The 26,848-nt window shown below is 42.1% G+C and overlaps 1 protein-coding gene across 1 annotated transcript; it reads left to right on the forward strand.

The window, feature by feature from the left end:
- Nucleotides 1-26,349, forward strand: NOP58 (NOP58 ribonucleoprotein). Its single transcript, XM_082311719.1, has 15 exons — nt 1-144; nt 3,601-3,677; nt 5,433-5,485; nt 7,426-7,550; nt 8,619-8,755; nt 9,949-10,013; nt 11,305-11,439; nt 12,353-12,498; nt 13,455-13,581; nt 14,252-14,415; nt 15,139-15,273; nt 16,494-16,555; nt 19,675-19,808; nt 25,150-25,268; nt 26,005-26,349. Exons 1-15 carry the CDS (start codon nt 100-102, stop codon nt 26,059-26,061), a joined length of 1,581 nt encoding a protein of 526 aa, XP_082167845.1. The 5' UTR covers nt 1-99; the 3' UTR covers nt 26,062-26,349.
- The last annotated feature ends 499 nt before the right edge of the window (nt 26,350-26,848 follow it).

Raw genomic sequence — 26,848 nt, forward strand, 5'->3', positions numbered from 1 at the left:
CCTTCCGGCGCGCGCGTGTGCTTGACCGGGGGTCCCGTCCGCTGGCGCACGTGGCCGCGCCCCCCCGGGCCCGCCGCCGCCCCTGCCGCCGCCGCCGCCATGTTGGTGCTGTTCGAGACCGCCGCTGGCTACGCCATCTTCAAGGTGGGGTGTGGAGGGCCGGTTGGGTGCGGTGCCTCTCGCCCGGCCGCGGCCCGTCCCCGCCCGGGTGGGTCTCGGCGCGGGGGGCGGCTGCCGCCCTGCGGTGACGCAGAACTGAGGGCTGGGCTGGGCTGGGGGCAGCGCTCCGGGCGTGCCCTGGGCCTACGGGGGGGAAACACGGCGGCTCCTCGGGGAGTTACTCCGTGCGGTGCCCCTGGGGCCGGGCAGGAGCCGGAGACGGGGGTGCAGAGGCAGAGAGGCCGTGTCGTGAGGGAGGCCTCGGGCCAGGGGCGCGGGGAGGGGGCTGCAGCTGGGGTACGAAGGCCCTTGGGGGAGATGAAGGGGGGGATTCCTCGGTGGTCCTGCCAAGCATCGCCCGTGGCGCTCGCTTCCTCCCAGCCGTAGGGGTGGGCTCGGTCGGAGGGCCTGCACCCGTGGCCGTGCCCCTTTCGGAGTCTCCGGAGGCATCCGGGCTTGGGCACGTTGGCCGCTTTCTCTTCCCGGCTGCGCCGGCGCGGCCGATGTTCCAGCAGAACCTGAGGATGCAGGGAGGGGCGCTGGGGGGCAGGCAGCGCCTTCCCGCACGGCTGTGCGGGGCGCCTGGGCCTGAGCGCGTTTCCAAAAGCGGGGCTGGTCGGCAGGCTGAGCGCACGGGCAGGGTGAGCCTGCCCGCAGGTGTAGCGTGTGGTCTGGCTTCCCTCCCTCGCCTGGGAGGAACGGACCGCTTCACGGGGCTCTGCCAGCCTCCTGATGAGGTGACTCAAAGGCTGCAGTTTCATGGTAGTTTGAACAAGTCTGAACTAGAGCCGCTATAGTGCCATGCTCCCCTCTGGCCTGTTCTCTTGCTCGAGTGTCGATACTTGTACAGTTCCACGAGCTTGTTCGTAGAGTTTGATCATAATGCTTGTATTTTTTCCTCCCAGTTTTGTCTTTTTTTTCTGGGTTTAGCTTGTGTGAATGCAAATGCAGGTGCAAAGACAGCAATGTGCTGGTTTCTTTTGCCCTAGCCTGCAGCAGATCTATACCCTTGGTGCTCTACGAGCACTGTGTTTACTTCATCTGCCCTGAAACCTTTTCTCCTCATTGGAGTGTAGCTGTGCAATTCAGGCAAGGAGGATTTCAAGATGTGAGCCTCAGGGAGAGGACAGAAATACTTCTAAAAGCAGATAGCTTCTGTTCTGTGCCCCCCCCTTCTCCCAAAACTTATTACCTGGGGCGGTAACACATACAGCAGTCTCACTGAAGGGTTTGCTCACTGGATGTTTACACTGGCTAGTATCCTGCATCTTCCAAGTTACTAGAAAAAAAAAAAGTTACCTCTTGTGCAGTCAGCCAAGGCCTTTTAACCTTTCACAGGAGCCAGGAGGGGCTGAAAATAACTCATGTTTTCATTTCTGAAAACAGAGTAGGCATAAAGCAAAGGTAGGAAGAGGGGCATAAAGAAAAATAAAGAAGTCTCTCTGCAGGAGTGCTGCTGCGCTGCAGGTGTCACCAGCTGGGGCGTGGGGTCTGGCTGTGATGTGTGTGCAAAGCGGCTAGAGGGCACCAGGCATCAAGGAGCAGTGTTCAAAGGCAGGCTGTTAAGTATCTACACCGTGGGAAAGACAGCAGACTGCAAATGGTGTCTGGGCTGGATTGGGAGAGAGGTGAAAGCTGTCTGCTGGAACTGAGCAGAAGTAGTAATTTATTAAAATATATGTTTTGAGGCAAGCTTTGGTTTTCCATGTTGATTCTGTTTGCAGCTGCTAAGGCCAGATACAGCGAGCCCCAGCCACAGTGCACATCTGCAGGGCAAGACTCTCAATCACATAGCTTTCCTTTCCTAGACAGGGTAGCTATTCAGCTGCAAACTTGTGTCATTGTTACACTTGTATGTTCATTCTGTATCAAAATATTCTCTGCAGAGTTTAGCTGTTTTTCTTTTTAAAGCAGTTCCTAAAGATGTCACCGCTAAGCTTTTTGGGGGGCTTGGGGGGGTTGTTTGTTTGGGTTTTTTTTTGATTTAGAGTTACTTGAGGGTTGGACGGAATTTGTGCTTCCCAGTTTTGGGAGACAGTCATGGTCCCCTGCTTCCCTTTTCATCAGTGCCCACAGATGTCCATTGCCAGCATAACTGTGCTCTGTCTTTATGCCTTGGTGATCAAGAACTGTTGTCCTCTGCAAGCTGTGTAGCTCTCAGGTGTTCCCTTGGAGGTGTTGCTCCCATCAGAGCAGCAAACAGTCTACATAGTAAAGGGCAAATGGGGCATAGCCGTGTTCTAGATCTTGGAAGACTTCTTCCAATGAGTCTTACTATCTTGCAGGACACAAAATATCCATAGGCATGTAATTTCTATTACTAACAACCTTGATTTAGCAACTTCTATGTCTGTTTTTCTCTATGTACCCATGTCTGTTTATAGAGGCTGAAAATTCTGTAGGCCTTGGGGTAGGAAAGGTAAATCGGAGGAAAGAATCAACAGGCTGAGGAAAGGAAGAGTTGCCCCAAGATTTTTCTGTGTCTCAGAGTCCTGTGGGAAAGGAGTTACTATGTTTATTTGCTCGGATAGTAAATGAGTTTAAAAAAAAAAAAACAAAAAAAACCTCCTTTGACTGGGGTTTAAAAATCTCGTAATCCCAAGAATGATTTCTGCACTGAGTCAAATTGCGATTGTGTTGCATTTGCATTGTGGGGACAAAACCACAAGATTTTTGAGTGAGGTGTAAAGAACATAATGTTGTAAAGATCTTGACTGTACTGTTCCCCTGAGCACTTTTCTAGGAATTTGCAGTACACTCTGCGTTTTGTGAAATGTGTGTAGACTCTAGGGGTGTAATTGTTAATCTTCTGCTGTTTAAAAACTGAGGGGGATCCCCTTTGTACAGAGATGAGATTAAGCCATTGCTGCCTCTTAGGTAATTCTTGGCTCAGTTGATTACCAAGCTGTGGTGAAAAGTCTTCTTTATGGAGATGTTCTCTTTCTTCCTTGGGCTAGTTCAGATTAATGAAAATAACTTGTGGGATCCCTCCTTCCTGTTAGGTGTCCCAGACATGTTTGTATTTTCCCAGAGTAGTGGTGGGTTTGGTTTTTGGGTCACTGGGGTTATGAATGAGTCCTGTAGAGGAGGTGGAGCAAGCCCAGTTTTGATAAACAAGGACAGGGTTTTGCTTTAATGTGCAAGTTCAGAAGGACCTAGCCATTATTGAGCAACTTCTGTCATTCAGTTGAAAGTAAAAACACCGTAATATTGTGTGTGGTAATAGTATAAAGCTGCTGAGAGAGAACAATGAAACTGGAGATCACCAAAATTGAGTTTGACTCGTTCAATATTAACTTCCAGTGGTTGGATACACTGTAAACGTGCTTCAGGTCTTCTCTGCTGAATGCAGGGTTGAAGGTTGTTCAGAAGCGCTTTAAATGTAGTTGTGTGGTTCTTTGTTGTCAATTTTTTGTTGGTTTTTTTTTTTTTCTTCTACAGGTTCTGAATGAGAAAAAACTCCAAGAAGTTGACAGTTTATGGAAAGAATTTGAAACTCCTGAAAAAGCAAACAAAATGTAAGGAGCTTTCTGTGGGGATAGCAGCCTGGCTTTTGGAAGGATATGGCTGCCTGTAGTTATGCGCATCTGAGGTTCAGAAAGAAGTATTGATTTTTATTTTTCAGTATTGTAAAACCTAAAAGCTGTGAACAATGATGATATGAAGTTAGATACTCAGAGAAACTTAAAATGGAACATCAATGTGAAAGAAATAACTTTTTTTTCCTTGCAGTGTAATTAAGCTGCAGAAGTCATTACCATGTGTCACTGAAGCAAAAAATTGAACAATATTTTAAGGAGATCTGGATGCTTTGACGAGAACATCCAAGCTTGTTATGCTGGAACTGGCTGAAATGACAGGGGTTTGTGCTCTCAGGAAACTCTTTAAAAAAAAAAAGTTTAATCCAGCTGAAACTAACAGCATGTGAATCACTATAAACTGAGTTAGTGTTGTTGCCCATGCCATCAGTGAGTGTTAGCACCACTGTGTAGCGGTACAGGGATTGCAGTGTCTACTGACCAAGCTGGCCTTTCTAGCAAATTGCCCTAAAGCTGGAGACAACAGTGGATTCCTTCCAAGTCTGGCTAGAGTGTTTTTATTGGAAGATTTCTAACCAGCTTTGGTTGTAATGGATACCTCTGAACAAGCTATGCCTTGTGATTTGGATTTATCCTACTCTGTAACAGTATTTAGAGGAGAGGCTGCAATATCCCACATCTGCCTGTTGTAGTGTTGTTGATCTTGTCTTGGAAACATCATCTTGGACACTTATTAGACAGGATGTGGCTCTTAATGGGTCTCTACTCTGATCAAAGTAATTCCTGTCTTTCCTGCCTTTCTGAAAAGGCATCAGTATAAGCCTGGAGCTTCTGTGGGGCTCTGTGAATGCTTAACTCAAGCATTCAGCTTTATCTGTGACCTTGCTTCCTTTGCAGATACTTGACTCACAAAGAGCAGTGGTTAATCAGAACTGGATTAGTCAAATGCCTGTCCCTGACAAGGAATTTACTGGATTGAGATAGCTTCTTAACTGTAACTCTAGATATCAACACCACAGACCGTGGGGGGGGGGGGGGGGAGAGGAAAGCTGGGCATAAGGATCTGACACAGTGTGGTTAAACACTGTCCATATGATTTTTGGCTCTGGTCAGCAGTTAGGGCGTGGAAGAATTTTCAGTTGTTTGTTTTAAGCTCAGCTCGAAACTTGTATTCTAACATCTAGTTACAAGGGAGGGCTTGAGGATTCATGGGCAATGAATCAGTTCAGTTTTAAAGTCTTTGAAGATGCATTTAGTTAAAAAGCATGTTAAATCTGAGCTGTGCAGGCCATGCATTCCATAGAGGCAGAAGGTTTCTTTTTGAAGATGAGTGGGAAGATGCTATCATCTGTCAATCAGCAGTGACACATAGTTAATCAGGGTGCAGTATTAAAATTTAAATGGATGTCTGTCTTTAAATATAAACTACAAAACAAAAAGGGGGCTTAGGTTTTCTGATTATGTTGGTCCTAGAAATACTAAATCAAAATACCTTTTTTTTTTTCTTTTTTTAAATAGTTTGTGAGACCCAGCTAAAAGTCACATCAGGCTCAAACTTAATCAGCAGGTTTAGTGCTCTTCCTTCTTTTTGAGGATCTGGATATTGATCTCTGCTTTCTTGCAGTCTTAAGGAGAAGAGGGGAACTATAATAGCAGAGGGAGGAAAAAAAGTAAAATGGTTGTAGCATCTGGTTTATGTACATTCGTTTACACACTTGTGTTTTTCTTCTGTAGAGTAAAGCTGAAACACTTTGAAAAATTTCAGGACACAACAGAAGCACTTGCTGGTAAGTGAGTTAACATCATTCTTACAAAAAAAAAATTCCTTGTCATGCAGTAGTTCACTCATTACTTACCTCTGTCCCTGCTTTGTTTTTTTGGTTAGTTTTTAAATTAGAGAATTTTCAAAGTCAACTGTTTTTGTTGTTTCATGAGGTCATCCATCCAGTCTATAGTGCAGTAGAGATGTAATGAAGTCTAGTTTTTTCCTACCATGCTTATTTCCCAGGCAGCTCACTAAGAGCACCATGTAGAAGGTTTTGACTGATATATGTTGCCTGTTGTCAATGATGGATTCTTGTTGAAGCTGAATATAACTGATTTGAGTCAACACTTCGTCACTACCACTGAGACAACAGACAGATATCAGAGTACATATATGATTACAACTGCCTTTGTTTTATGGACACACATTGTTCCTGTGTTTTTCAGCCTAAAAAAATGCCTGTATTCCACTTAAAAGAAATTCAGGAGTTTAAACAAAATGGAAAGCCTTATATTCAATAATTTTTACTAATTCAACACTTAACTGCTTGATGCTGTGGACTAGTTTGAACAGAAATGATAAAAGTTCTGGCTAATCATTCAGAAATGGTGTGACTATTACTGCTGAATGTGCTGCATGACGTCAGTAGGCGGATGTTCCAGGTCACGTTTATGAGTAAAGAACGGATCTTCATATTCTGATGTGGTAGGGATAGTTTATAAAGGAAGCTAAGGAGACAAGAATGGAGACACTACCATCATATGTAAGATACAAGTGAAAGAACTGAGGTTGAAGCTGCTCTATATTCCTCTTCCTGGCCTATTTTTTGGATTATGTTGCTTTTGCATAGGCTTGCATTCAGGTCATATATAGTTAGGCTGATTTAAAAAACAAACAAACAAACAAACAAAAACCCCAAAAAAACCCCCACAAAAAAACCCAAAAAAAACCCCTCAAAACCTCACTGAAGAAAACAACGCGACACACCCCCCACCCCCCGCCAACCCCCAACAAAAACTTCTACTACTTTGCTTCAGGTTTACTTCATCTGTGAAATGGGAGGGATTATTCATACTACCTATGCCACATTTCTTTTGAAGGGAAGACTATATATCTGGCTGGTTTAAGTGGGTTAGGACCTATTGGCCAGCTTGAAAGGTGGAAACTTATCTCCGTTGTAGAAAGGTTATGAGGAAACTCAGCACAGCACTTAGATTTTACCCTTGCATTTCATTAAGGTTCTGGAAATCAAAAATCACTGGCTTTTGTACTGTGATGGAGATGTTGCATCAATCACAGAAGTTCAGTGGAGCACAGAGCTGACCCACAAAGAGAGTTGTATAAGTGCCTACTTAAAATATATTGTGTGGGATTGTAAAGCTTTTACAGATCTATTAATACCTGAGAATGAAGAACATCCTTTTAAAATTCTTCAGTCTACATGCTATATTAAAAGGGTCCGTGTCTGCCCAGTCAGTGTGTTTGGCATCATTCTTTGTTGGGCTTTAGATAGTACATCATCATCATCATCAGAGGATGCAAATAAGCCATTACTCAATTTAGGATATGGTTGCTGACTAAGGGACCTGGAAAATGGTTGGTTAATTAAATGATACACAAAATGTTCCCATATAACCTTGCCTTTGGAAATGTTAAACATATATCTAAAGCCTATGGCATACTGTTTGTAGAGATCCTTAATCAAAGTTGACAGAAATAGAACTGAAATCACATGGAGAAAGAAGAGGCAACTGGGAGAAGGGTTTTTGATTTAGGCCTCCAAAGGAGCAAGTATATAATTTTCTTCTATTTTGATTTTAGCCACTGCACGGTGAAGTAGTATTGCAGCTCAGACTAGAGCTACTGTGGGCAGTTAGAATAAAAAATACCATTAGGAATACTATTTTTACAAGTTTTCGGAGGGGAAAGAAACTGCATCTTTGGTCTTTTTGTTTTATACAGCATCCACAGCTCTTGTAGAAGGCAAGCTCAGCAAGAACTTGAAGAAAATTCTCAAGAAGATAGTGGCAAAAGATGCCCATGAACAGCTGGCTGTAGCAGATGCCAAACTTGGAGGTGTCATAAAGGTGATAACTGATTTTGCCATTCTTCCTTTTGTCTCATGCTACTGAAATCTTACGGTCAGGTTCCAGAGATTTTTTAGTTATTAGCAATGGATTATGCTGCCAATGCTGTGTTTGATAATATCTAAAGGATAGTGGAAGATATCTAATATTTATAATCAAATGTGTATTGCATGTATACTGGGAAGATGTCATCTTGAGTACACAAGGGAATGGTATGGTAAAAGTGCACTGAGATGTTCTGGTTTGCTTGATTTCTCTCTTAAATATTGGTTAGAAACCCAGCAGATTAAAAAAATAATTTTCCTAATGATCCCCTCCAGAAAAAGGTCGGGGGGAGGGGTGGGACGGGGGGGGACCAAACAAAAAAAACAGCCAGGGAGACACACTTATTCCTCACTAACAGATGCAGCAATAGTGGGGTGATGACTTATTGTCTTGTTGGGAGTGCACATCATTCTGCCTTCCTCTGTCTACAAGCAGTTGTGCACATCCTTCAGTCCTTGCTTACCAGAGGAAGGAAGAAGTACAGTAGAGGTGCACTGCTTTCTCCAGTGTCTCCTAGGTGTCAAATACCAGGTTCCCATCTTGTGTCTGATTGCTCCCTGTCCAGTGATTTTTATTCTGACCACCTCCTCATGCTGTCTTAGGAGACTGGTGTAGGCTGCAGAATGAGGAGGATTTAGTGTTAAAGTGAATAACACCAAGGACACTGAACTGATTATTCAGTTTTGGTCTCTGAAAAAGACCCAAAGCCCCCAACCCTCTACCTCTGAATTTTGTCTCTGTGGCCAAACTGTTTCTAGTAAACTGCAAAATCTTAACTCTTCGGTTCCAGTGTCTACATAGCAGGTAGAGCATTAATTATAAATCTCATCTTCAAACTGGAATTGTTACTGTGTGGGGAACTGGGGGTGTTGTTACCTTGATCATCAAAGATGACAAACTCTTGTGTGATCACAAGATTGCAGTGGGAAAACCAGGTATAAGGAGGTAAGGCTACTGGAAGAAGGGCTTTAGAGGAATGTCATTGTTGTGCCTGACTTTGGGCCATTGATTTCTGTCCTGCAGGACAAGCTGAATTTGAGTTGTATACACAGCCCAATGGTTACAGAGCTGATGAGAGGAATTCGCTCACAGATTGAAGGGCTTATTACAGGCCTCCCTGCTCGAGAAATGGCAGCTATGTGTCTGGGTCTGGCGCACAGGTGAGTTCCTAGAACAGCTCTATTTCATCCCATGTCTGCCCCACTGCTGTGTCCTTGGCTATGCTGTGTTGCTTGAAGTGTCTCTCAGTACGTGGCATGGTCTCATACTCTGTAAGTCAAGACACATTTGTATCTGAAATCTTGTTTTATAAAGGAAGGGCTTTCCAGTTTGCACCCACCTTTTAGGGAAAGGCTTCATCGTCACCTGAAGTTGAAGTTGATAGCTTTCCTTTGCATGTTATGTACTTTAGGATTTGATTTGAAATGTCTCTGTAGCAGTCAAATGGGTCATTTAAAACTCCATTGCTACTGAGAGACAAGGTGAAGACGATGATTTGCTGATTTATGCCAGAATAAATACCCATAAAATACATACTGTGAACGTTAAAGGCAGGGTTGTCTTCCTACCTTGCTATTACTGCCTTTTAGGTTTAGTGGAGCAGTAGTTAAATACAAAGTTGTTGGATCAGCATAGGGTCAAGCATTCATTGATGAGTAACTTTTAATCTGTATTCTGACATGAGCTTGTCCTGTCCATGAGCCATTGGCAAGTTAGAGAACTGCTTTGCTGTAGTAATTCCTTAAAAATAGATGCGTTTGCTTAGAAAATGGGCATTAATGTTGAAAAAGGACTTTGAAGATGCAAGTCCTCATTGATATCAAGTGTCTTTTACTGTAGCATACTGAGAAATTTTAAACATACATTAAAGCCAGATGGTAATGGGCTTTTTCTCAGACAGTGAGAATCTGTTCCAGGAAGTTTCTTCTGTTGCTTCACAATTAGCGTTGCTGATATTTGCTGCTGGGTAGGTACAGTTTTGTGGATTGTCTCCAGATGCTGCAGAACTGGAAGGGCTGTTGACAAATACTTTTTGTGGGGAACCATGCAGAAAGAAACCAACAGCCAATTTCCTGCCACAGCACTCATGTTCAGTCTGCTGCATATGGTACAGATAGCCTTAACTTTCCCTTTCACCCTGGTCACGGGGTATGTGCATGCACATGTGTCGGAGCTGTTGTGAAAGTTGTGTCAGTGTGGCTTCTGGCCACAGCTGAGAGCAGTCAGTGGCGTAAGACTGAGCTGGTATGAATGAATGTATGGACAGCTATACTAATGTAAAATAGGAACACCTGGGACATACTCTGCAGCAGGATGTCAGGATGCTGATGAAACTGTATTTCTGTCTCCTCAGCCTTTCCCGATACAAGTTGAAATTCAGCCCAGACAAAGTAGATACCATGATTATCCAAGCAATTTGTAAGTATATTTAGAGCTTAAATTATTAATGGATTCGGCTTAGGATAGCTGACTTCTTTACATTGGTTACAGAAAAGTATTGCTGTCAATTTCCTCCTAGCGTATTTCAGCAAATTGGGCATTGATGTTCAGCTAGGCATAAGGTGGGTTTTCACAAGCAGGAACATTTTTGGGGTGGTACAGTAAACTGGTGTCCACTTTTTCTTTGCATAGAGATCAGTTGAAATACAAGAAGCGTTAGTTCAGTCCTCTGAATACTTTACTTGGCAACATGCCCCCCTTCTGAGTAGTGTTGGGAGAATGAGCCCCACAGGACAGGATTTTCTAACCCTTCATTTTGGTGGTATCTTGCATAGAGGGCAATGTAGAAATAGACTCTTGCGTTAGGCATGTAAAACCCATTGCAGTGTGTAATGCTGCATTCCATCTCCTTGCTTTCTTAATGGAAAACAGACTAAAATTGTAAACACAGCTAGGAAAGCCCATTCCTCGTTTTTCCTTGAAGACATCCACATTGTAATTGGTGTGCTTGCTGTGAAGCAGTGGTGAGGAATCCTGTTTGGAATATTAATTCCCAGACTGTTGTCAATGATGAAACATAGTTAAGCTGAAATTAATGATTTAGTTCAGTTCCTTCGTCACTACCACTGAGACAACAGATGGGAATGTTGATATTGCATTACCAGGAAATATTTTAGCCTCAGGGCTCTGTAGCAATATATGCTGTTGGTGTTATACTCTTCTGTTGTAAATCCAGTTATTGGTCATATCTGGTAAATGGTGAGCCTGTTGGATTTGTGTTGGGTATATTTATATTATAAAGGCAACTAAAGGACTTAATACAATCTTTTAAATTGAGTAATTAAATACAAGATCAGTTTCTCACCATTAAAACATCTTTCTTTAAAGTTTATTAGATGGCTAGGTTTTACATCAGTCTTGTGTGTAGCACTTTGGCTGACTGAGAGGAAGAATAACTGGCTGCTGCTCCCCTTCCAGGAGAATGTGCTTTGCAGCTGTTAAAGGAGTTTGTCCAAGACAGTCCCAGTGATTAAACTTTCAGGCCACACTCATGGGAATTCTAATATTTCTATAATATCGTGCCTGTGATTTAGCAGTTCTCTAAAAAGTAAAGACTTCTGAGGTACTGCAGCTTATGTTTCAGTCCAGTCTTTATGGGATAAAATACTTCAGCTTATCTCCCTTTACACTATTTAAATTTGTTGATTTGAGAGTTTTCCATTTTTAGATTACCTTTTTAGAAAAAAAAGTCCATTCTTCTTTCTCATAGCACTTCTTGATGACTTGGACAAAGAACTGAATAACTACATCATGCGCTGTAGGGAATGGTATGGTTGGCACTTCCCTGAACTTGGCAAAATCATCACAGATAACCTAATGTATTGTAAATGTGTGCGGAAAGTTGGTGAGTAATAAGGAGGCATGAGCCTGGAGAATCTTGCATGTTAGTGTGCAATGCGTTAATGGCACTCATTTGTAGACCAGCGACTCACTCATCCAGCTAGTTGTGACCCTGTATACAATCCTGCCTTCAGCAGCAGTGTAAGCAGGGCCAGTAGAAAAGTAGTGTATGCTTGCATCTGTATGTTGATGCAATTTACCATTTTGAAGCTCAAGAGAGAGCTAATATCATATCACCAGTCAGTTCTTCATAGACCAACAGCATATCTTCTTAGAATCACAATTAGTCTGCAGAACACTCTGGAAATTAGCTGCCAAAAACTGATGTAAAGAGAATTGCTGCCTGTTTGTGGGTGTTCTTGGAGACTATAACTGCTACAGTTATTCATAGGAGGAGAAAGAATGACCACTGTAATATTTTGGACACTTGCTGCGCCTCTTAGGCATGTGCTTTGTATTGATGAGTGGGGTTTTTTTTTTGTTTGGTGTTTTTTGTTTTGTTTTTAAATAATGAAGTTTGCAGTCCAGAGAGAGACTTGTGGTTTTAAGGGAGCTTTTTTCCCAATTGTAGGAAGAATTACATAGGTTTGGCTAGTGGTAAATGACTGCTCACTTCCTGGAATTCTTCCTTTGTAATCTTGTGACTGAAAATTTGGCAGCAAGCAGCTACTGAAAAGGTGAAGTATGCAGTGTTACAGAATAAGGGCTTTTTTTCTAGTTTCAAATTTAATATTTCTAACCAGTCTCAGCTAGTATAAAGTCAGAACATTGACATATATTTTGGGAGTTTGGAATAGGATGACAGCAGACTTGACTCGCTGTTGTTATTTTGGCCTTTTATCTTCATCTGTTTCTGTGCTTTTTTTAATAGTTCATCTCACCCCCAGCACAAACATACTTTCATCTGTCCCCCACAGGAGACAGAAGCAATTTTGCCTCCTCTGATGTTTCTGACATCCTACCAGAGGAGATCGAAGAGGATGTGAAAGCTGCCGCCGAGATTTCCATGGGCACAGAAGTATCAGAAGAAGATATAAACAACATAATCCATCTCTGTGATCAGGTATGTACACGTGGATGAATAGCAATAGGAACTCCAATTTAGTTAGCCATATCGGAGCCTCTTCTACCAAGGAGATGTTTTCCCAGGGCGTTGCTAACATACTTGTGATGGCAGTGATGATTCCTATATTGTTGCTCTCCTGATGTACAGACGTGACGGTGCACAGTCACTACCTCATCTGAGCCATCCCAGACTGTTGTCTGTACAAAGTCTTCTGAAAGTGGCGGTCTTACTTCTGGTTGGAATTTTGGTATCATTGTGCTTTTAAGTCCTTGAGATAATGCTACTGTTTAGCTTCTTTTTAATCTGTCACTTTTGAAGCTAGGTGATAAACCCTGGGTTAAAAGTGGAGCACTGAGGCCCCAGAAGAGTTAGGAGCCCTATCCTGCTTTCATCTAGATTGTATGTGAACTCCCTCTGATTTCAGTGGTGCCAGCTGGATCCCTTTGTGACTTTACCAGGGAGTGGCAGGTTTAGGAGTAGTGAGATCCTGTTCTTGGTCTAGACCAGGCTGCTTTTTATGTGCATTCTAATTGTGTGTATTTGTATGGAACAAATAAAGAGCATTTATCCCATTTCAAGAGAATGGTGGCAAAGATTTATGTGAAAACTGAATGTTCCAGGGTTTTGTCCTAAAGAAAATGTCCTTACTAAGTATTTTTGTTCTGCTTCGCTGTCTTTGGCATGTTGTCAGCTCCTTTATCAGGAGCTTTGCTGAGAAAATAAGTTGCATAAGGGAATGAGCAATACAGTTCCAGTATACTTTGTGGATGGAGTTCTGCTCTGGGAATATGCCCTGTATAAAGTTTTCTATAACTCTGGCTCATGGTTGTCTGTGCATTTTGTTGGTCTCCTCCACTGGAATTCTCAGCACTTCCTCATTTCAATATATTTAGCTCTTAATATTTGTCAGTCAGCTAGTACTGATTCCTGTAACCAAAGTCTGTCTGTGCCAGGTGATTGAAATCTCTGAGTATCGGACACAGCTGTATGACTACCTGAAGAACAGAATGATGGCCATTGCTCCTAATCTCACCGTCATGGTGGGTGAACTGGTTGGAGCAAGGCTCATTGCTCATGCAGGTGGGTTACACTGATCAGTGTAAATAAAGCTTAGATGACCTCGTCAGAGGCTTTCTCTGAGGACCTGGTCAGCTAAAAGCATTATGCAAGGCCCTGATGAACATCTCGTGGTAAAGGGGGGGAAGGTGGCTCTTGAGGAATCTGAGAATACCAGCATGAGCTTGGTAGTAGTCTGTGATGACAGAGTTCTCAGTTGGCCTGAATTCTTCTTGGAATATGAGGGCAACTTAAGTCACTACCTCTTCTGAGACACTTGCTGAGCCTCCTGCTGATCGTCCAGTCACTTCTGAGGTAAAGTTCTGACAAAGTGGAATTAGGCTTTTACAGTCAGACTGGTTCAAGGTAGCAGTCTTATTTCAGTTACCTGTGTTGCAGTTCTGTGACGACACGTTCTTGCTGCCAGACTTTGTCAGGAGTAGGCATTACTGCAGTGGAATATGTTTTATTGAGTCAGCTGCCTTTCCTGTTGCTGAAATCAAACCAAGACAGAGTTAGTTGAGGCATGAAAGACTGAAATGGCTTGCCTGTCCTTCAGGAAATTAACATGAAGCTGCACTCATAGAAATAGATGGCTCTGACCTTCCTACTTTTGAATAGTGTAGGAATCTAGCCTCCTGCTTCCCTAGCTGCTCCTCTGACAAATTCCTATTGCTGTGTCACCTCCTTCTAGGTTCCCTCTTGAATCTGGCAAAACATCCGGCTTCAACAGTTCAGTTACTGGGTGCTGAGAAGGCACTCTTCAGAGCACTGAAGACTAAACGGGACACACCTAAATTTGGCCTTATCTATCATGCTTCCCTAGTGGGACAAACCAATGCCAAAAACAAAGGAAAGGTGAGTTGCAGAATTGCTTACCATCTTGGCTTTTTCCAGAGCGTGAATATCTGTCAATGAGATGGGCTTGAGGTTCACAGTGAGGCTCTTTCCATGGCTTTCTTTACTGTATTGCTTCCTGGTTACGTTGGAAATGCCACTGTCCCACAAATCTTTGGATGTCATCCATTCCTGTTTAAAAAAACAAACGAGATTGTCCATTCGACACATCTGAGTAATAACAGATGCATTCCTGCTGAGTTATGATGTAACGCTGGCTTTCTCAAGGGGTATGTTACTACTTTCTTCTACATGATAGTAAACTAAGCTGTTAAAGGCTTTAGTCTTGCTTGAAAATCAGACTCTTATTATGCTAAAGGTAGTAACTTTTGTGGCTTGCTCTTAAAGAGCTTAGGCTTTTATGATGTAGGTGGATGAATATGTGTTTGAATTGTGGAGAAAGCTATCCAGCTGGAAATTACACCTCAAACTAACCTGATGTAAAGGTTGGGGTACAGCGGGATATGTGTAACTAACTTGCTGTCTCGGATGTTCCCCTCTATTTATCAAGAAATTAACAGTATTTCAGTGTTAAAAGAATGATGTACTGATTGGTTTTTACACTAAACACTACTAGTAAATGGTTACTTTGTTCTTTTTTTTTGTGGGTATGGCTTCCAGATCAGAGTGAATCATTGCCTTATGTTAAGTCTTAGCATTTAATATTCTTTTTGGCTTTCCCAGATTTCTCGAATGCTGGCAGCTAAGACTGCCTTGACTATTCGTTATGATGCCCTTGGAGAGAATACCAGTGCTGAAATGGGAGCTGAGAACAGACTAAAAGTAGAGACGAGACTGCGGCTTTTGGAAGAGAGAGGGGTAAGTCTAGCAGAGGGCTGCATGAACCTGACATTCTTGCTTATGGTATCATTTTCTGATGCACCGCTTTCTGAGTCTTTTCCCTTCACTCAGTTGTGTGATCTAGTGTCACTCTTATTCTGTAGTTTCTCCCAGCCTTGGCTGGAACAATAGGGTTTGTAAGCTGGCTGCATCCATTTGTTTGTATGTCAGTTTTTCTTGCTTACATGTGTGTCTTCATTTACACTATACTGAAAAATCTTGATTCTGAACAGGATGAATAAGATCATACCTTTATATGCTATTACATATCTGTATTAATTGCAAAGATAATGCTTATTACTTCATAGCTTCTTTCTCTTCACCTTAGAAGAAACCACAGTTGGGTTTTCTCACCCCTGACATTTTCCACCATGGTTCCTCAAAATCTCAGCACTGGTGATGCTTAGTCTTAAGGAGCTTTCTTTGTAGCTAAAACAAGATGTTGTTCTGCAAATTGCTGCATTGCCCTCTGTTGTCATCGGTACAGCATGCTGGGAGAACACAGGGTTCACTTTCCTCTTTTAGGTGGCGTGCCTGCTGCACATGATCGTGTAAATGATGACTAGGTTCGGCCTTCCAAGCTAGGAGATCTGATACTAATGCTGTAGTATTGGCATCGCTAGAACAAAAAAAAAAAAATCCAGGAAAACCTGCCTGGTTTTCCTTGAGCATTTAATGGGAGGTGATGCTTCCCATCAAAACAAAGGCAAGGAGACATGTTAATACCAAAACACAGACTGATCACCTGACAAGTACAAATTTAATTCAAATCCAGTTTGGGGCCTGTATTGTGGTTTTAAGGTTGGCTTTATGCCAGGCATAGGGTGATACCTGCCCTGACATGCAGTTATCCTTTGAAAAAAAGAAAGTGTGCACAATTTTGAGCTGGTCTTGGGAATTTAGAGGTATGATGTTGTATATCATGTGGCTGTGGTATGTTTGATTCAGTACTAGATGTCCTTTAATTGAATTGGGCTCTTGAAGAGCAATATTAGAAAGGCACATGCCTTGCTCTCCCCGATTACCTCCCTGTCACTATTCTACTCCCAAGTGTAAGACTCATACAGGTACACAAGAGCCTGACCAATAGTATATGTCTATCTTTTCATTTTTAATTCCTTTCAAGAGCTGTAGAACTTGTATTGTGAATTGTTTTCATTATGAGTAATTTGTTCTTTCTTCTAAACTTTTTCTTGTAGATAAGAAGAATAAGTGGCACTGGAAAAGCCTTGGCCAGGGCAGACAAGTATCAAAACAAGAGGTGAAGAGTCTTTCCTTTCAGCTTGGCTGAGTATAACTAACTCTCCATGTTTTTATTTCTGAGAAGCTTTTTGATTGTGGGCTGAGTTAGCTTAAGGTCTGGAAAATATTTTCTTAAACACTGATGACAAGTCCCATTGCTAATGGGAATTTACATTTTTCCCGCATTTTACAGTTGTGGTAAAGCCAGTGAACTGGAGAAACAGTCCCGATTTTCTAGTAGCAAATTACTGACATCATCAGATAACAAGTATATTTAGATGCTATCAGCATCAGCCCAAAAAGCTGAATAGCATAGGGAGCTAATATGTAGCAGCTTTATTTCATGCAAGTCTGAATAAATTAAATTTGAGAAGATCAGAGTTTGAATGAATTTCTCTGACATGGAAGCTGTCCTAGAGACCTACTTAGTCTTATTCTTAGAAAAGAAAAAAAGCAGCACTTGTTTTGAGCAAAGCTTCATCTCCTTTTTTTGGTCCCATATGTAATAATATGTATCTTAAGCAATAAATAGGGTCTGTTTTCTGGACACTGTTAGAGCAGTTTCTGGTGCCCAAAGTGACACTGTAAATTGCAACTGGGACAGCTGAACATCTAAGGACTGGAACAGGTTATTATTAGTCTGAGCTGTGACATCTGGGTTTTTCACTTAATTTGGTTGCAGGCTTCTTGCTTAGTTTGGCCTGCTTATTTTGCTGAACCTTTGGTGTAGAGAGAGCAAGTGCTCAGCAAAACCAGGGCTGGGTGCTAGTTCTGTGAGGGAAAAAAATAGAACTGTTGCACCCATCTGCAGTCCCCAAACATCTTTCTCAAGGCTAGCTGTAACTTTTGTTTCCATATGCTAGGCATTTCAAAGTGTAGCAATGGCTGTGATTTCTGGAGCAGCTTTTGAAAAGACAGTGTCAGTAAATGAAGCATCAAGGTGTGTAAGGAGGCAGTAGCTTAGGGAAGAGGGTGTTGAGGAGACAACATGCATGCAGGTTTTTGACCTCTTGATGAGGAGTCATGAATTCCTGCCAGGACATGTTTTGGCTGTTAGACATGCTCTGCAAATGTGTCTAGGCTTGGGGGAGAGACTGAAGATAATTCCTGGCTGTTTGGCTTAGTCTGGCTGCCTAAAAGGGAAACTGACTCAGTCCCTGTCAGACTGTCCTTGTAATACAAAAATGGCAGTATTGCTGCTTTATGGAGATTGTTTGAAGAGCTAATCTAGTGTTTTAAGGAGATTAGCAAGAATCTCTTAGTCTTGTATGGAACTATGTTTTTTATATCGTCGTGGTTTAACCCCAGCCGGCAACTAAGCACCACACAGCTGCTTGCTCACTCCACCCTGGTGGGATGGGGGAGAGAAGCAGAAAAGTGAGAAAACTTGTGGGTTGAGATAAAGACAGTTTAATAAGTAAAGCAAAAGCCGCACACGCAAGCAAAGCAAAACAAAGGAATTCATTCACTGCTTCCCATCAGCAGGCAGGTGTTCAGCTGTCTCCAGGAAAGCAGGGCTGCATCACACATAGTGGTTACTTGGGAAGACAAATGCCATCGCTCCGAATGTCCCCCCTTCCTACTTCTTCCCCCAGCTTTATATACGGAGCAAGATGTAGTATGGTATGGAATAGGCCTTTGGCCAGTCTGGGTCAGCTGTCCTGGCTGTGCTCTCTCCCAGCTTCTTGTGCACCTGGCAGAGCATGGGAAGCTGAAAAGTCCTTGACTAGTGTGAGCACTACTTAGGAACAACTAAAACATCAGTGTGTTATCAACCTTATTCTTGTACTAGATCCCAAAACACAGCACTATACCAGCTACTAGGAAGAAAATTAACTCTACCCCAGCCAAAACCAGCACATGTATGAATTAGCTACATCAAAGTAATGTTTCAGAAGTTAATTGTGAGGTAGTTGTTAGACATGAGGTTCAAGTGAACCATTTCAGTATGCTTTCCAAAAAAGATGTGAGAATGTATTACCTATCTTTCACTGGTTATTCAGCTGTTTATTTGTGGAATTTTTTTTTTAGTTATTTTGACTGACAAGGAAGCCAGTGAGCTCTTGCCTGGGTTAACTGAAACAGAGTCCAGTGTTTGCAAAAGGCTGCGTAATCAATTTCTGTAAAGCAATATGCAGTGTTCATACCCATAAGAATAATTTCTGATGCTTAAGAGGATGAATTGATGGTACTGTCTGCTTGCTAGCAGAAGCTTACCACATGCTTCCCAGTCTAGTCACTAGTCTCAGTTGCTTTTGTAACCTGTGCAAGGTAGCTACTTTAGATTCTTATTTTAGGGAAGTTTGGATGCTCAATATGTGACTGGAGCAGGGGGAATAGTTTAGGCTTACTGTTTTAAAACACCTTGCTCCTTCAGTAGGAATTCCGTTCTGAATGAATAAGAAAAATATTGCTTCATTGCTATCAGATGATTCAACTGCCCCTGAAAAGGTCCAACTAAAGAGTACTGGGTTTCAGTGTGGCTGGTTCTCTGCAGACTGTAGAGGAATTTGGGACTGACCAAAGGAGCATGCAATATTCAAGAAGAGGCAGTTTCAAACACAGATTAGGTATTTGCATGTTCCATAAAGTTGGTGATATAAGTGATACAGAGATGAGCCATAGCATTACCCTGCCTTGCGATCTGTGCCCTGTGAATGTAGTGGTGGAGAGGCCGTGCAGAAAAAGCAAAAGTGGAGCTACGTCTCATCCTGTATGTATATTACCCTTAGGGTACGCTTATATGGACTTAACAAATTGTGGGGAACTATGTGCTTGTGACTATACACAGCTATGATAGAAAGGCTTTCAGTGGCAGACAGATCAATCTAATGGGTGATTTAAGTGCTCTGTAGAGCCTTGAACAGATATGAACCAGAACCAAGCTCTTACTTAACTGGTATTTTCTGTTCAGATCAGTACTTTGTGGGCTGTCTTCTGTAGTCATGATTACTGATGAACCATTCATGTATTTGAGAAAGGGCGTCACTACCTGTAGATGCTTTGTTAGCTGAGCAAGATTGATTTGAGAATGTTCTCAGGAGGTTGTGTTGGAAAGTTTGTGTTGAGCTGCAGGATTTTACCTGGGGGCTAGCTCTTCTTTTTGTTACTCAAACTGACTTGTTTTCTTCATGACAGCGAAGTAAAAATATTTGACCCATCTGGTGACTCTACGCTTCCTGCTGTTTCAAAGAAACGCAAAATTCAGGAGGTGGAAGAACAAGACACAGAGGTTGCTGTGAAAGCAAAGAAGTTCAAAGCAGAGATGAAAGGTTAGTTACTGCATCTGTGGTGCTGGCATGTCGCTGTGTGCATCGTGCAGTGGGGCTTAACACTTACAGCCAGCCACAATACCTGGTTATTCTCCTTGGATATGACAGTGTATTTAGAAAGAAAATGATAATCCTTTATGGACTGACACCAGACTGCAGTCAATTTATTTTAAATATCTGCTTTTAAACAGTTATAAGCATATAAGAACATTTAAAAACAAAACTTTACTCATATTCTTCTTGCAGAATTTCTTGCTCAGCAGATTTGTATTTAGTGGGCCTCAGTATCTTGAAGGCAAAAAAGCTCTTCTCTGTAAAACCACAACTTGCCCAATTTTCTTTAAAGACTACTGTTTTATTCTGTATAGAAATGTTTTCTGGCATGTTTCAACATATAAACATTGAAGGTCAGAATTTGAGGTGAAATGACACTTGGAAATTTCAGCCTGATTTTACATAATACATGAACAATTGTTATTCTCTGGAGAGCTAAAACTGAACTATGGCCACAGTTCTTTCCTTCTCTGAGTTACTGTGTGAAGGAAGATTTTTGGACTGAGACTTCAAAATAATCTGGTTTTATATTACGGTTCATTTTAAGAAACACCCTCTCTCTTCTCTCCAGTGTGCACTTCAGTACCTCTAAATGGCTGGCCTAATACTTGCTATGATAGTGGAGCACCCGATGTGTAACTTGGGACAGGGAGGAAAAGGAAGTTGACTGTAAGTCAATTCTGTGAGACCCTGAGCCAGGTCTGGGCATGAGCTATGCCCATGTTTTGTCAACTGCCCGTGCCCGCAGCAGGTGAGGGCTGTCAGAGCCTTCCCTTTCTGCCCTTCTCTGTGCTGCTGTGTTCTAGAGTATCAGAGTGTAGTTATGCTGGTTCTGTACCTCTTCATGCTCAGCTCACGCTGAGGTGTGATCTTTCCACACGCTGGTTGGTTCGTGGTGTCTGTGTACATGGATGGAGCAACTTGTAGGAACCTAAACTTAGCTGAGGATTAAAGTTACGCTGGAGGGAGAATCCTTTGTGCTATAAAGCTGAGATCTATGCCCCAGCTTGTTCTCTTGTACTTATCATAATAAGACAAGGACACATGAGTACTTTGGAGGCTTCAACTTTGCCCGTTTGATTTTTCAAGAATGTGGGTGTTCTCGCAGCTACTTCTTTTGATAATTTTTTGAACTAACTGCCCTTACTATAGTCTCAGAATTGTTCCCTTGGGCTTCCCTTGGATTATCAAAGCAAGTGTTGACATCTCACAGGCGTGAGCTGCTCACAGGTGAAATATTACATTCATTTCCAGCCTGGTCTCTTCCAGTATGAGGAGGATGTTTCTGTTCATAAATATACTATTCAATGGTTCATGCTTTTATACACAAAACCTGCTTGCATTTGCTTCCTTTGCTTTATTGAGCATTGATATCTCCTGGTTTAAGGGTTGGGCACAGCTTAGCAGTATCCTTGAGCTACCAAGAATTATTTGAGCAGTAGATGGTGTTCAGAATATTTGTGGACTACTGAAATCTGTGCTCTCTGTTTTGTTTGTTTTGTTTGTTTTAAACTTCCCAGAACCGGAAGTGCATATGTTGCATTTCTTCCTGAAAAGACAGGGCATCCTTCAGATGTGTGGTTCATAGCTCCTGCTCTTTCCCAGTTCTTCATATCAACTGGGTTGTTTTATTTGGATACTTGGGCATTAGAACAAACTGTGCCGGTTGCTTCAGACTATGGAAGAAGTGTTTTCAGAGAGCTTGTTTATCTCCTATCACCTGTATACAGAATAATCCCTTCAGCCTGTTCTGTTTTACCCTTTAAAATAGCACTGCCCCTACGTTTGCAAATTCTTGTATTTGACCACCCAGCAAAGTACGTGGATTGCCCCGACACAGGCTAGTCGGACCATGACCTTGCCCTTTTCCAGTACAGTTGGTATGATGCCACAGCGTGCTAGAGGGGTGGTGGTCCAAGAAGTTTGAGTAGTTCAGTAAGTTCCATGATACACAGAAGAGTGCAGACGAGGTCCCAGCATTAAGATTTATGTTGCATGTCCACTTGAATATGCATGAGTCTTTAATTTCTGCTGTTCTTGGCTCTATTCTTTTTGATGTAGTGCTCTATTAAGCTTTTCACTGGTCAGAGATTACACATCCAGACATAGTGTTGTGAAAGAAGTCTCTGCCCCCTCCTTCCCCATGCTGTTTGTGCAGCTGCACGATAAATAGGGGTGGTGGAAAAGCAGTCCAGGGGGAAAAAAAGGAATCCTTCAGCCAGATGAATTTTGATCCAGTTTGTATTACAAGAGGAAGGTAAGGGACAGGAATAAGCTGGGAAGCTGCCATTGAAAAATGATTTGTCAAACTATTGCTTTAATATTTGTTGTAAAGCAGGGATAGTATTTTGAGTTGTGCTAGCCTGAAGTGTAAATGTTACTGCAAAATGAGATGTGTGGCATTTTCTCTCTCCCTGTTTGGGGTGCGTGTATGGCAGTACTTTGGATAGGAACTGGCAGGGGGATTGGGGGTGAGGCATGACTTCAAACCACCTTCACCATTTACACCTGAAAAGAAACCAAGCAGAAGGATAGTGCTTGGAACAAGTTATAATACACTTAAGGAGTTGTCTCTTAAAACCTGTTTTAATGGTGGGGGAAGGGAAATAGGACAGGTATTTTTGTGACTACAGTCTTCAAAGCTGAATGTGGCTAGACAGAATGCATACCACCAACAGGGCTAGCCAGTGCCCCCAGTGAAGTGCTCAGATTGCATTTAAGCATCAGGATATAGTAGCAGCTAGTCACTTGGAAAGATCTGTCTTGAAAAGAAAAATGTCATCTTAAGTGAACCCTGCAAGACACAAAGCCTTAAATGACAGCAACATCGTGGCATGGTGTCTTTATTGATAGGCCATGTGACTTGATTCTGTACATGTGGAGCGTCCTGTGGAGGAGGGAGGGTACATCAGGCTGGTTTTTAAAAGCTTAGAGAAAACTGATGGAAAATGGGTGAGTGGAACTACTGCTGGTGATCTCCAGCACTGCACAGGGCCATCAATCAAACTGCTCTTCCGGGTGCTGCTTTCTGTGCCTCGGTGCATGATAGTAAGAGCTGTTGGCTTTCTTGTCAGCTGCTGTGTATCACAAAGAAACCCCACTGGGTGTGAGTGACTTAGAAATGTTGCACCCAGAGGGAAAAGACCAGCACCCGTGGAGCCTTTAGCCTCATTCTGCCTAGGTACAAATATGTGAAGTCTTGTGATGAGCTTTGCTAGAAAGCAGCAACTGAAATCTTCAGGAAGGTGAGTTTTCCTGTAGACATGTCTAGAAATTTTTTACCCTGAAGCCACTTTTTTTGTCTGAAGCTTATGTTAGAGGCAAAGATTGAAGTGTATTTTGACTTATATAATCCTTCTGCTGCCTTGAGGAACTAAACTTGCGACAGAGTACAAGCAAGATGTTAGGAGGTTTGCTAGAAAGCAGCAACTGAAATCTTCAGGAAGGCGTCTGCTGCTAGCTGTGAGAAGTGACAGTGCCTATGAGTGCACAGTGCGTCCTCTGCAGTTGTAAATTGTGACAGGTTCCACTGCCTGGTGTGTCAGACTTGATGACATGTAGGGTAATAACAAGAAGTTATCTTTCCAACGTTACTACCCAACATTTTGCTTGAAAATGCATAGCTTACCAATTCAGCTCAGTGAAAATGTGTCGCATAGCAAAATGTGATGCATATGCTCCTGTTGTACTGTATGGCTTTAATGTAGTTTATGCTTATTTTTCAGCTACTTTTTATTTCCCTATGTCATACATAGGGAGGTGAGGATACTTATTTTTACACGTGTTTTGAATGCCTTATGCTCACACACTGTTCACTGTGAATGATGTGGATGGCAGAATCCACTTACAATTATATTTACCAGTTCCTTTATCTGGAATCCTTTACTGTTTTGCTTCTGGCATTTTTTAATGTCAGAAAACTGCATGTGTTAGCTGGCTGTATTTTCCTGTAGACATGTCTAGAAATTTTTTTACCCTGAAGCCAAATTTTTTGTCTGAAGCTTATGTTAGAGGCAAAGATTGAAGTGTATTTTTGACTCATATACTACTTCTGCTGACTCGAGGAACTAAACTTGTGACAAAGTACAATCAAGATGTTAGGAGGTTGTGTGTTTTCAGGTTTTTATAATTGCACTGGTTTTGTTTCTGTTATTTTTCTAAGTGGTGAGTGAATGTGCTTCAAAATAAAAATGATTTGTGTTCTTGGGGGAGTACAGTGAGAAAATTACTTCTTGAGTCACACTTCCAGTAGCAACTGTACATACCACAAACACCGCTGGTTTCAGCATTTCAGTTTTGTAGCTACTGAAGGACAGTGGTTGCTACGTCGTGAACTTACTCATGAGTACTGCATACTGACAAACTTAGTATCCAGCACTGACTCAGTTGTGCAAATAAATTTAGCTTGGGTATGCTCCAGTAACAGCCTGGCTACTGCATAGGCTTGGCTTGGTAAAGATTTCTGCTTGGTTTCTTTACCTAGAGATTTCCAAGACTGTGGTATGTGTTCTAGAAAATCAGTGGTAAATCGTAGTGCCTTTACCACTGTGATTAGATAGGCCAGCTGTTAACAAATCGTTCTGAAAAAGAAATGTAAGAGGGCATTAGTAAACCTTTCCTTGGGTTAACGTTCCTCTCAGCTTATATAAATAATTGAATTCCTGTCTTCCAGGACAGGAAGGAGTTTCTGCTTTTGCATTAAATGCTTTACGTTAGCTCAGCATTAAGAGGTCTTTGTGTTTGCTAGTCTAAATGGTTAAAAAAACTGGTCTGCTTCTTAGCAAATTTCCAACATCAAGATGGGGAAACCAGCTACAAACAAGCTACTGCTGGCTGAATGCATTTATAATGGGGGTTTTAGAGTCCTTCCACCGCTCTTGTGATGCTGGTGAAAATATTTGCCAAACTGTGGACAGCCTGCTTTCAGAAAGAGTACTTGAAGATAATTTGGTAGACAAATGAAAACATGCAAGCTTGTTTTAAACTTTGGGAGCAGCATTATAGGAGTGGTGTTTGTACCAAGAGCTGTGAATAGTGCTGTCTGAACATTGTCACTTGTGTCTTATGTATATTTTGATTATAGCAGGGAGTAGTCGTGTAGGTAAGGGCAAAGTGGAGAAAAAATAGTTGTAGAGGTCTAATGAAGGGACAGTATGGTATTCAGTATTTTGCATTCTTACTATCATCATTGCATCCTCTCACATCTCACAGAAGGCTTTTCCTTTTGTCTTTTACACTCTTAATAACTGATCACCTGCCTTTCATTTTTCTTCCTTCTGTGGTACAGAAGAGACAACTGTAGAACATGATGAACCTGTCAAAAAGAAGAAAAAGAAAAAGGATAAGGAAAAGCAAGCTGAAGAGGAGGTGCTGAGTGAGGAACCCCCCATCAGCCCCACAGTTGAGGTGAGGCAGAATTGCACAGCTACCTGATCCTTTATGGGAATGGATTCTCTCCAAAATATATGGGGGTGGGGAATATTCTTATCTGTACAACCCATAGTATGCAAGGACAGTTTTACTCCGTCACTGTAATGTCCAAAAAGATTTGCATTACAAAAAGTCTGGGAAATTTGTGACTGTAATGCCTCCCTTGTACTAGAAGTGTTTCCCTTCCTTTCCTCTGCCCACCCCCAGCTTTAGTCTTCTCTCTTTCTACATCTTTTCTAGTGGGGAGGGTGTCCCTTGGTGCCAATCCACAGGCATCTGTCTAGTGTTTAGGACTCTAGGGAGCAGAGGCTGTACTTGCTGAATTGATGAAGCATCATTTGGTGTCTCCAAGCAACAGTAGAGTGGACGAGACCAAACCAAACTAGTTGTTCAGTTTTGAAATGCTGTTCTTAACATGGGATTTCATTTTCTCCCCTCTGGTGAAGGCAGCTATGCTGCCTGAAGCAGTCTGATCGCAGTGCTGAGCTGGCAGCAGCGTGGCGGGTAGCACAGCTTCCCTTGCCCACTGGCCCCACCGTGCTGTAAACATGGAGTGCATTTAGCAATAGAGGAAGGGGACATCTCCTAGGTTGTGCTTTGCTGAGTATGGAAGTTCCTGTGATACTTTGGGTGTGAGCTTGGTTGCCTAGCTACATGTGTTGCTTTGCTTCTCCATTATGGTTTGTTCATAGCAACATTTGTTTGTTTGCAGAATACAGAGAAGAAGAAGAAGAAAAAGAAGAAAATTAAAAACGAGGATGAAGACTGATGAGGAGCAGGGGGAAACGCTGGCTCATGGACAGCTGCTTCAGAGTAGCATTTCTTGACATAATTTCTTTAGCCTCTTGCTGAAAACTGTAACTTCCCTGTGTTGCAAGAGGGCAAGGAGATGGATTTGACAGCTGTCTTCTGCCCTGGAACAGGATACCCCAGTGTCCCTGCTACTTAGGAGGATTGCTGTTTTCTTGCAGTTTCCTTTGTTGAAAAGCTCACAGTAGATCCTCTTTTCATATGCAGTCTCCACTGATAAGGAATAAAAACATTTTTATGGAGATTTTATGCCTCTGTCTTTTAACTTGTTTGCTGGTTTTCTAACCATTATCAGGACTATTTTGAAGATTTAGTGTTATAAATGAATGATCAGCAAAAAACTTTTCTAAATGTGCTCTGTTGCAGTTTATTCTGTAAAGAATTCAAAGGTTGTAATACTCTTAAGTTCTCCATAAAATTGATAAAAATATCTCTGCATAGTATCAAAGATGCATTGAACAGCTGAGGTGCGCTATTGAGGCTGCACTGTAGTTCTCCTGAGAAAGGCTTTTTTAATAATTTTTCAAACATTTTGGTTTTGCTGCACTGACTGACAAGATTCAGACGCATGGTTTTAGCTTCCAAATTGCTTCTGTGGTGATTGTGGCAACTTTCTTCACTTGATTTAAAAAAAAAAAAAAGAAAAGAAAAAAAAAGCCCAGGGCAAAATTACTTCTTCAGCTATCTGATACTAAAGCTGAAAAGACAAGTGTTTTTTATTAGCAGCAGAAATCAGCCATTTGTCA

This window comes from Platalea leucorodia (genome assembly GCF_965183815.1).
Source record: "Platalea leucorodia genome assembly, chromosome: 5".
Lineage (NCBI taxonomy): Eukaryota > Metazoa > Chordata > Aves > Pelecaniformes > Threskiornithidae > Platalea > Platalea leucorodia.

Excerpts from the sequence above, each read along its gene's own strand:
- NOP58 (XM_082311719.1), top strand. The coding sequence starts at position 100 with ATGTTGGTGCTGTTCGAGACCGCCGCTGGCTACGCCATCTTCAAG. Across the intron at positions 16,556-19,674 it reads GACAAGTATCAAAACAAGAG|CGAAGTAAAAATATTTGACC; the intron begins GTGAAGAGTCTT and ends TCTTCATGACAG. Across the intron at positions 19,809-25,149 it reads GTTCAAAGCAGAGATGAAAG|AAGAGACAACTGTAGAACAT; the intron begins GTTAGTTACTGC and ends TCTGTGGTACAG.